Source organism: Numida meleagris, chromosome 23, assembly GCF_002078875.1.
Source record: "Numida meleagris isolate 19003 breed g44 Domestic line chromosome 23, NumMel1.0, whole genome shotgun sequence".
NCBI classification, from domain to species: domain Eukaryota; kingdom Metazoa; phylum Chordata; class Aves; order Galliformes; family Numididae; genus Numida; species Numida meleagris.
This window is the reverse complement of record NC_034431.1, coordinates 5,919,964-5,931,343: the sequence shown is the minus strand read 5'-3', so window position 1 is coordinate 5,931,343 and position 11,380 is coordinate 5,919,964. Positions and strand designations below refer to the sequence as shown.

Below are 11,380 nucleotides of genomic sequence, written 5' to 3'. Positions count from 1 at the left end.
GATTCTTTGAATCTTTTAATTAAGACCAGTCCAAGTTGATTCCCATCACTGCGTGCACATACCTGGTTGAAACTCTGAATCCTGTGCCTGAGATCGCTTGAGTTACGCATTTAGGCATTTGTAATTTAAATTTATAGCTATGACCAGACCTCGAAGAGCCGTGTTCAAATGTTATAAAAGCCCATGGGCAAAATACTAATAACACTGGTTATCAGCTTCTTCCAGGAACAGAGGATTAGATGGGAAAGCTTCGGATCAAGGTGGGACTCCTGCCTTGGTTTCAGAAGACAACTGAGAGCGTGCGTTACAGCTGCCTGACACAGTCTCTCCTTGATGTACAGCTGGAACACATACACCCAGCGCAGCCCATCCCATGGGAAAACGCTTTGTTAACAGTATAGGAAAAACAGATAATAAAAGAAGCGCTGCTTGGCAGCGGTCTTTGTCTGATCTAAAGCAGAAACTGTGTGGATATTCCACAAACTGCATAGAGAAAAAGGGGATGATATTGCTCTCTGGATTTTTTTAACATCTTTAGAAAACAGCGGGTGATTGCATTGAGGGAGCCTGCCTCTGGATATGGCTATCGTCATCATCGAGCTCTCCAGAGCCTACATCAGTTTCTAGCCAGACCTATTTCCATGTCATTTTATTCATCTCACTGTATTTTATTTACAGAGATATTACAAAATATATTGTGAACTGAGTACGATAAGTATAGAGTGGATTTGGCAATGCCAGAGTCAGCGTGGTGACCTTATGCTGTTACGGATTTCCATTTGTTTTAAACTGTGAAACATAGCAGAGAGGAAGGGATGCTGGAAACATCCAGACCCATCCGGAGTCCCACCTGGACACAGAGCAGGCCTAGCTAGGGACTTTCTTGGGCTTTTATTCTGGCTTTTTTTCCAAAGTACACAGTCTTTATCTCCTTTTCTGTTAATTTAAATTAGGCACAACGTTACATTACACACTCTATGTTGAGAAACATAGGCAAATCATATCTGAGGTGATCCTTGGCTTTGTGATGCCTTAAAGTTAGGTGGGAAGAACCGGACCTAACTTGTCTTGTCCAAGTTCACATCTGAAACGGATGTGGCCCCAGGTGTACAGTCTCTCCTGGCACAGTCTTCATGTCTCTACATTCATCATGCTATCACTCCTCACCTGGTTTTCACTTCTTGAGAGAGTCTGGAGATGAAATGCTGGTGGGTAGAGATTGCTGCTGGGCTGGCTGACGATCAGTGATGGTTGGCGTCTTGTTTGATCCAAGTGCATACCACGTGGTACAAAGTAACACTAATTTCTCTCCTTTTATTTTTTGGCTTGGGCTTCTGTTCCATTCATCCTATTTACTCATATTTACATCGATGTAGTGGTCCTGCATGAGACTTATGCTCCCTTTCCACATTCTGCCCATTGCTTGTTGCGGGGTTTGGATCTGTAGGTGGCAGAGCCTTCTTAACCCACCTGGGGACCTCTTTAATTTGCGTGTGTGTGTTTTCCCTCAGGGCTGCAGCAGTTTAATACTGGGTAAGTCAGCTGGAGGTGAAGGCAAAGATATAGTATGGAGTTTCTGCAAGTTCTATCTGGCTCCTATTGCAAAGCGGAATAGATGCTCTTGTCTTTGGTGAGAATCGTATCGGTGTCTCCATGCGCAAGCCAGCAGCAGTGACTCATCACTGCCTGCACGCGGCTCTGCGAGTGTCTGTGTTTAATGCACTCGAGGTTAGATGGCCACAGGCAAGAATCAAGCGAGCGTGTCTCGATTTTTGCTTCCACTTCAAACACAGTGTGAGGGTAGCTCTTAGAAGTGCCCCTGGGGTGGATGTCCTGGAGCCCAGAGGTCGCCCCGGGGGGGTGGGAGAACCTCAGCATGAAGGTGCTCACAGTGTCCCTGCCAGGAGGCGTGTGGGCACGGCTCTCCGCAGCACTGCGCTCCTCATGCCCAGCGCAAGAGCTGGAGACCTCTCTCTCCATGGCTGCCTGTTTGTGTGCGTGAATGGCATTGGTTTCTTTTTCTCATTCGTAAAAATGTGGTTAATGTTTTTACTTCTAACAGTGGAGGATCTTCATGAAAGCCTTGCGAAATTCAATATTGAAGGTGGTGTAAATAATTGGATTGACAGCACTGTTGACATATCCAAGCCACGTAAAGGCGCTGTACATTGCTGGGGGGATGTTGCAATCGCAGTGCATGTTCAAGATGTGAGTGATGAAGAACGGGAGCCAGCAGATGATGAAAACACCTGGGGGAAAAGGAAAGAGACAGATTTTGATTGCTGAAAACTGGAAAATTTCTGAGATGGAGAACAGTAAGCCTTCTGTTTGTTGCTATGCCTCTGACTATATCCTGAGTAACTAAGTGGTAAAGAAATTCTTTGCTGCTGTAAAAAGACTGGTTGCATCAAAACCTTTGGCCTTCAGAGGCACTGGTTTCTTACTGGACTACGCTGCCTCTTGTGCTATAAGCTGTATTAGAAAGCACATGAGCTTTCTCACCCCTGTCTTTTGGCAGTGCAAACGCTGGACATTTGGATAGCTTCCTGAGCCTAGTGTACAGCCCTGTGCCACATTCCTGGCTGGAGGGATGCAGCCTTCCTACTGGGAGCCTCCTGCCTGCTTACACAACCACATTTCGGATATACCGGGTGGAACTGTTCCTTTAGGGACTTGGAAAAAGTCTGTGTCAGACATTCAGACTGAGTAACCTTAACCTTGAGTAGCTGTTATCTGTCTTGAGGAACACAGGGTGAAGTCAAAGTGCACCCTCACCAAGTACGATGGCTAGCATCTGGGTGGCTTTCTTCTCCTTCTGTTGTGAGATTTTCCTCCTGTTCATAGCCTTGAGAAGAGTGCTCCTTGTCTTGCCATTAGGCATGGACTGGATCTCAAAAACCTTGGCTGTGTGTAGGTTTTCTTTGGCATGTCCATTCTTCTCTACTTTCCCAGGGCTGTCCAGGGTGCACCGGTTAGAGGCGACAGGAACAACCAGCTGGTGGTTGCTTGGTGCTGCTGGCTTGGCAATGGTTCTCTCAGGGGGACTGGTACTGGACACCATCTCCATTTCCATCTCTATGTGACTTTCCGCCTCCTGAATGAGAAGCAAATGCCCACACCATAAAGACAGGTAAATATACAGGGAGGAGCAATGAACATTTCTTACAGAGTGAAGCTGGATGATGCTGAAGAACAATCAACACCTCTTCTCCCTCCCTACCTTTTTGGGAGAGCCTTGGAGAAAGGTCTAGAAGTTGTTTACATGTAGGAATACATTTGGGTAGATGGGTTTGACAGAACTGCAGGAAATTACTCTTGCTCCTTTACTACACAAGGAGGTTAAGAGATGGGAGAGACACTGTCTCCGCTCCCCACATATTTGATTTCAGTTTTCATGGTGTAAATAAAAACAAAACCAACAAGCAAAACCCAACACAGCCAATGCAGTCCAAGACTTAAAGTAAATAATAGAGAGGAGAAGAAAATCAAAGAGACAAAACTTGTTAAAATGTCATGGCTTTTATAGCTGATCTTTAGTGAGCTTAGCCTGGCTTTTTGAGCTCTGTGGTGTTAAACCCCCTGCTTCACTCTAAGGAACAGGAAGAATATTTAAATTTTGAGATTGAATGGTAACCTTTGTTCTTAGATTATTTTTCTCCCACACTGCATAAATTCATTTTGAGTCCTGAGAAGAGAGAAAAAGGGAAAGCTGAACGCTCTGAAAAACTACCACTTCTCTTTAACACTCACCACTTTGCGCTTATTAACTTGGAAACTCCCATTGGACTTCACAATAACTGTGCAGAGCTTCACGTCTTCTGGATGAGTGCATTTGTCCTAAGGGGCAAGCACCAGCTCATAGGTTACACAAGCAGATAGTAATTAGGAAGGGTTGCTGGTAGGGGAGGCACGTGGAAACACAAGCACAGGACATGAAGCAGAAATTAATCGATGTGACTAGGGTGCTAAGATGGAGAACTACTCTGGAGAGGCGGTAATGGAGGCAGGTGTCCCTCGTGTTTTTCAGCGAAGGAAGGAAGCCACAGAGTTTACCTTCAGCGGCGCCTGCGTGTCCGAGTCCAGGACGTGGCTGCTGCGCTTGGTGGTGACGCGCTTCCTGCGCTTGCGGAGCATGATGTAGATCTGCACGTACACCAGCAGGGTGACGATGAAGGGGACGTAGAAGGAGACAACGGAGGAATACACGACGAAGGCAGGATTGGCAATGATGCACTCCTTCTCATCTGGAAGACAGAAGGTTTCGGGCTTGCTGTCCCTGCTGCTCGGACCAGCACAGCATCCCCCTCCTCTGTCTGAGAGTACCCAGAGCGGAGGGAACGCTCTACCCCACAAAGCCAGGTAGGTGCCAGCAGCCAGCTGCAGGTGGCACAACTCACCTGCCTTGTTGAGTCCAAACAGGATTGGGCAGGAGATGGCAAACGAGAGCACCCAGACCACAGCGATCATGACGGTGACCCGGCGCTTGGAGCTGTAGCGGGTGTTGTACAGCATTGGCATCGCTACGGCTGTGTACCTGCACGGGAGGGCACAGACCTGTGTTATTCTGCAAGTGCTGCTGTGGGTTCGTCACCACAGAGCCCTCACCTGTCAATGCTGATGGCACAGAGGTTGAGGATACTGGCGGTGCACATCATGACATCGAGGGTGACAAAGATATCACAGTGGATCCGACTGAACCTCCACTCCCCAACCACCTGCAGAGAGAACGCAGCCAGTGCAGGAAATCCCCAAGGAGTGCTATGGAGGGGTCTGACAGGACAGGCAACGACTTTACATCCCAAGCAACCCTAATTGTATTTATAGCTTTCATTAGGCATGCTTTAAATTTAATTACACCTAGCAAAGGTCAGTAACAGGGAAGCAGGATCCTTCCTTTTGTGTCTTTGTTTATAAAACCGGAGAAGAAATTTAATGTGCATTAATTTTAGTGAACGAAATGAATTTAGTTCAGAGTGAAAATCTTTTGACAGGTTACTTGTTGTGATAAAGACAAAGACTGAGAGATAATGCTTCTAGCTACTGGTAGACTTCTTCTTTTCTTGTATTTTGCTGTTGAAACTGAACTTTGAAAATTAAGTTTAGTAGCAATTATTAGGACTACTGTATTTGGCATGTGATGGAAAATGTATATTTCCCTCTAATAAAAATAGAGTCCTACTGCATTTGAAAATAGAATGAATAAGATAACTATTCTTTGGTTATTTCTGCTCTGATATACATAACCATAGGCAGCATGAAGAAGAAAGGAAGAATGACTGCATTGAAGCTTGAGTGACAGATGAATACTCAGTGATTAAAAAATCTCTTAAGAGATAAAGTCACATCAGTAACTTCGACTAGAGTTTGCCCAGAGGCAAAGGTTTCCAGCCAGATATCAGGCTGTGCCAAATCACGTTCCCGAACTCATGGGTTTGAGTGTATGGAAAATGCTGTGATCCCCATAGCTGGCCCAAAGAGAGTCAGAGCTCCTCGCAGCATGAGCGCTGTTGTCAGACAGAAATACAATAGATGAGTGTAACTAATCCCAGAGGCATTAGCTACAGTCACAACCAGCCTGTGGTCATGTTAATATGCTTTAGCACATGTACAATGCTTTACATTTTTAAAGTGCCACACAAACAATAATTAACTGGAGTGATAATTAGTATTGTGGCTTCTCGACAGCCCATGTCACATCGGTGGGTTTGTTTTGCTTTGCATTAATACTTAACGAGCTGATTGATTATGGCTTCTTCCACTGCTTGCCTCTGTTTAATCATTTCCTCTCCTAATGAAATGCCTGAAAATGAATTGCAAATTCAGTGTAGTTCAGCCGTATGCTTTCTCTGTCGGTCACCAGCATCGCAGCTCCTGGCTGCTTGAGGAACGCGGCCATCCCAGCCAAGGACAGGGGGAAGCACGTTTTGCTGCTCCACTCTTTCCTCTAGAGGCGTATTTCTTTCTTTTGTGCTGTTTACTGTTGCAAGAGTCCTTTGCTGCCGGGTAAACAGTATTTTGGGAGCATTTGGCTTTCGTAAAACAATGTGCCACTCAAGCATGGCTCTGTACTGCAGAAGCATAGAGCTCTTTTGTACCGAAGCGACATGCTAACGGCAGTAATGTGACAAGTAGCTCACTTGTGAGTCTGTTTCTCTTATATATTGTGACATAAAAGCTCTGGATTTACAACCTACTTCTACAACTGCTTGCTCTTCTTACTACTGCAGTCCTTCAGGAGTAGGTTTTTGATTACTGCTCGGTGCAGTTTTAATGTGACACCCATGATGATGTTGCAGGATCATTCTTGCGCTTGGGAGTGTACACTTTGTCAGTGTAATCTTGAAAACAAACTTGGGATCTCTTACTCTTGATCTCTGGGTTTATAGGCCAGATTTTCAATGCAATTGGGTGGTAATTCAGCCTTCTGAACAATAGTGTATTTTCAAGTGAGCCTGTCATCTGCTATCATGTCTGTTTACTGAAAAACTCGACTATCAGGAAATTTAAAACATGGAGTCATAGAATTATTAAGGTTGGAAAAGACCTCTAATATCATCTAGTCCAACCTACCGCCAATCCTGCCCACTAACCACGTCCCTCAGTACTACATGCACCCTTTCCTCAAACACCTCCACTTCCCTGGGCAGCCTGCTCCAATGCCTGAGTGCTCTTTCTGAGAAGAAATTCTTCCTAATAACACCTCTGGGGAAAATCAGGAGATCTTGAAATAGCTGATGTCCAAGCTGCTAAACCTTCCCCCTTTATACACCTTTACCACAACCACTGAGTGCTGGGAAGAAAAGCTGGGCCACCTACCTCCAGGTAGACCACCCAGGGCATGACCAGAGTGGCCACCAGGAGATCCGCCACCGCCAGGCTGACGATCAGGTAATTGGTGGTGGTCTGCAGGGCTTTCTCCCTGGACACAGCCATGCAGACCAGCACGTTGCCAAACACAATGACGAAGATGAGGAGGGTGAGCAGCACGGCATAGTAGTTATACTGAGGCTTCTGGTCTGCAGTGGTCTCGTTGAGCGGTTTGCTCCAGTTCCTGTCCCCAGTGTCACTGTTGTACCAGGAGAGGTTTAGGGGATCCATGAAGGCGAACTTGCCAGGTCCCAGCTCCACCCTGCACAAAGAAGGGGTTGGAAAAACAGTCAACTATTGACATGTAAAATAAAACCAAAATGTTTGTGCGTGTGTGGCCTTGCTCTTGAATTCCCATGTGCAGATGGCTGCCGACTGGGAGTGCTACGAACATCCAGAGTACAGCTTGAGCTGATGGTCGGGTACCTGGGCAGGGATTTGGGAAGTTTGTTTCCAGTTGGGGTTCATCCCCCCAGATTTCTGCAGTCTGGGCTATCAGTTGCAGTCATTACATAAAGAAAAGGTGGCACATCAGAGGCTGTAGTCAAAGAATAAAGGTAAGAGCTGTTTAAAAGCAGCTGGAGGTTTTGGCTGTTGGTTTGGGGGTTTCAGGTTTGAAACGGACCTTGTTTCACTTCTCAGTGCTTCCTAAGATCACTCATTTCATATTTGCCAAGCTGCACCTCCGTGAAGACCACTGTGATTTGAAAGTCTGGCTATGTTCTCAAGAGACCCTAAGAAAGGCCATTTAATTTTCTCACTAAAAGACAAAGCGAATTAGATTTATAAAACCATGTAAGTGATCAAAATAGCAAAACATTTGCAAATATCAAATTCACTTGGGAACAATGGTTTCTTTATGTTTCACTGAGCTTTTGTGCGCTTTTTTCATTCAAAGAACAATTTGTATAATAAACCCTGGAAATTTGTTGCATATGGGTCCTTAATAGCTGATAATTCAAAAAGTGTCTGTCTGACAGTGCTATCAGCGGCACTTGATAGCTCTACAAATGTCTTCTTAAAAACTGTCAAAGTGTCAGAAATTAATTAAATGTTAGCTTATGTGACTCAGAGTGAAGGGGGAAAAATCAATGCTAAATGCAGCGACAATTTCTTCTTTTCTCCCGTTGCCCTTTGATAATGCAAAGCTATCTACAGAAGGCAGAAACATGCATATAATGCAGGATGGGGAAAAAAAAGCAGGAACATAAAAAAGTATCTGGAAAGTATAAAAGGAGTTGAATGAGTTGGTACGTGCAGGATCAGCCCCTTGGCTATTCCAGCTCCCAAGTTCTGACTGCAGTTCATTTCCAACTTGGTAACTGCACAAAATTACAAAGCCATGGGTCAGATTCATTCCAGAACCCAGAAAAAGAATGGACATGGAAGGGTATTTGGTCCCAGGGATGTTTGGTAAAGGCTCAGTTCTGGTTTGGGAAGCAGAACAGCTCAAGGTCAGCTCAGTTCCCTTCTCCCAGTGCCCTTCCCACACCAGATCATGTTCCTGTCTGAAAGGCACAGGACATCCCGCGTTAGAACTGCAGCACTGTTGTGTTCATCACGTCTTGCATGGGTGTTCCTGAGACCATTTTGTGCAAGCCACAGTCACATCATCTTGATGAACAGCAAGGTTATTTTTCAGAGCAGAGTAATAAGCGACCTTGTGCTTCTTGTAACTCAATGTAATGGCTTCAGTCTGTTTCAGCTTTTAGTCTGGTGGAAAAAAAGGGGGAAAAGCATAAAGCTGCTTTTGGTTGGAAAACCAACTGCATCGCCATCCTTCTCCTGCATTTTCATTTCAGGAGAGAGTCAAGAAGGTCTGGTATTATTTCACAAGAAGAAAGGGAGGAAGGTCAGTGTCCTTGTGCAACCGGGAAACTCCTCTTGGTGCTGCCCAGAACAGGACGGTGCTTCGTGGTCCTTCACTGCTGATGGTTTCTCAGCAGGGGACAGAGCCACACTCAGAAAATTGACCTGAAAAGGGGTTTTCAGTGCGTTTATCCAAGCAGCTGCATGGGTGGAGGCTGGGGGATGGGATCGTAAATGCAGAGGAGAGGGAGGACAGGCACCTGCTGCCCTGTGGGAATGGGGTTGGAGCTCTGCACACTGCTGCCAGGGCAGCACGGAGCCAGGGCTGCTCGTGCAGGGCTGTGGGACGCAGGTGTGGGCAGTGCCCTGAAACAGAACAAATTCCATCGTGAATTAACTGTGGTAAAGCCACCTTAATTCCAGCTGGGAGCCCACACGGATTGTTAGCGCGCCTGAGCTAATCCAGCTGCGGATTTGCTGAGCGGTCAAGGGCAGGACGGAGCAGCAAGGTTGCAGCCCTGCGTCCGATGCCAGACCTGATTCCTCCCCACAGTGTGCAGCTCCAGCCCAGCCTGGGGCTGCGTGGGAAAGGTGTTCAGAGACAGATTTGCTCCAAAGGCATTTCTGCTTCCCAGAAATCAATGTCTAAGTGATGTTTGTACACTACAGTGCCTTCCTGAATATTGTCATTTTCTTCAGAAGGTGTGGAATCAATGGGCCACAGGAAAGCTGTCAAACTGACAGCCTCTCTGTCCTGCAGATGTCTCCTGATGCTGTTTACTGGGCTCCACTGAGAATGCAATGCAGGCACCACAATTAAGGGAGATGGCGTTGTGCTGTGGGGAAAAGGAGGAGGAGATGCTTTGTTTCCCTGTCCAGGAGCTCTGTGAGGGGAAGCAGAGCCTGGAGCAGTTGGGTTGTTCCTTGGACGTGAGCCCTGAGCTGCTATGCATGGTGAATTCCCAGCCCGGAGAGCAAGGAAGGCAGCAGGCAGGGAGCGGGGAGCTGCAGGGCTGGGGGTCTGCAGGCACTGAGGAGGAGGCAAGGTCAGGAATTAGGAAAATATTGTGAATTTGGACTTGGTTGGGAACCATAGTACCTGCTGCTGCTGCTGCTCATGCTGATGAAAAATCTCTTGAATTTACTCATCTTAGAATCATTAAGGTTGGAAAAGACCTCTAAGATCATCTGTTCCAACCATCCAATACTGCCCACTGACCATGTCCCTCACTGCTACATCTTCACGGTTCTTGAACACCTCCAGGGAGGGTGACTCCACCAACTCCCTGGGCAGCCTGTGCCAGTGACTGCTATTTTGGATAAGTTTTTCTGATATCCAACCTGAACCTCCCCTGGTGCACTTTGTTGCCATTCCCTTTCATCCTGTCACTGTTACCTGGAAGCAGAGGCTGACCCCCACCTTGCCACAACCTTCTTTCAGGGAGTTGTAGAGAACCATAAGGTCTCCCCTGAGCTCCGCTTCTCCAGACTGAACAATCCCAGCTCCCTCAGCTGCTCCCCATCACACTTGTGCTCCAGGCCCCTCACAACTCCATGCCCTTCTCTAGGTGTTCTCTCATTGCATTTCTTAGTGGTTCTCTCTCTAGCAATAAGATTATGCTAGCAGCAGGCTTTGATACTTCTGTACCTCTAGATATAGAGATTAGAGACAGAGATTTGGGTTTTTTTGGAACTGAATTCTAACTTCAGCATTGCACAGCCTTCATATGTATCCGATGTAACAGTTCTCCCTATCAGCTCCTTACAAAAGCCTGCAGAAAAATTTCCTCCTCTCCCTTTCTCTAGGAGTCTCATTTAGGTGGAGGTCTCTAGGGGTCTTCAAGTCCTCTGTTATTCAAAACATGACATTTTCTGTGCACAGAGTTTTGCTCCTCAGCACAGCTCAGAGCCCTGCACTAACCCCGTGTCTGAGCCATTGACCCAACAGCAGCTCAGGATGGAGAATCACACCGGCCCCAGCTCGTCTCCCCAGGGTTGAGGAACCCCAAGCACTATTCCCATCCTGATCAGGTTTCCAAGCTCACAGCATTGGCCCCCTCCACTCCAGCAGCCCTTAGAGCTGCCAGCCCTGCTCAGAGGAGGATCAGCAGGTGCACAGCAGCCTGAAGGCAGGAGGCCACTTTAAGCCGCACATCAGTGGTTTTCCTTCCAAACTGGAAGGATGTATAAATAGCTTCCTCCAGCAATAATCTCCTTCTAGAAACCATCATCATTGTCTTTACCCATGTAACGAGAAGGGAGCTCTGGCTCCTGCCTGGCAGGCTGCTGGTGCAGAGCCATTGGTTCCTTCCACTCCTGGAGAAGATGTGGGTACAGGGCAGGCTGTACCACGTTCAGCATTTGGCAGATTAAGAATTTTGCTAGCTGGAGCTGCTCCAAACACAGCCCACTTGAACAGTGCTCAGCCTGGTGGAAAGGATGGGCAGACAAGGACTGTTTTTCACATTGCTTCTGACTGTGCATGCTCTCAGACCTGGACTCCCAGGTAAATCATAGAATGACAGACTCATAGAATGGTTTGAGTTGAGAGAGACCCTCAGAGGCCATCTGGTACCACTCCCTGCAGTGCACAGGGACACCCACAGCTCCATCAGTGCTCACAGCCCCGTCCAGCCTGACCTTGGCTGTCTGCAGGGACGGGGCACCACCGCCTCTCTGGGCAACCTGTGCCAGTGCCTCACCG

At 47.1% G+C, this 11,380-nt stretch overlaps 1 protein-coding gene across 1 annotated transcript; it reads right to left on the bottom strand.

Annotated features, from left to right (window-relative positions):
- On the bottom strand, window positions 635-7,098 carry DRD2 (dopamine receptor D2). Its single transcript, XM_021376333.1, has 7 exons — window positions 6,817-7,098; window positions 4,606-4,715; window positions 4,398-4,534; window positions 4,054-4,244; window positions 3,751-3,837; window positions 2,776-3,094; window positions 635-2,249 (listed from the first exon to the last, which is right to left on the bottom strand). Exons 1-7 carry the CDS (start codon window positions 7,096-7,098, stop codon window positions 2,056-2,058), a joined length of 1,320 nt encoding a protein of 439 aa, XP_021232008.1. The 3' UTR covers window positions 635-2,055.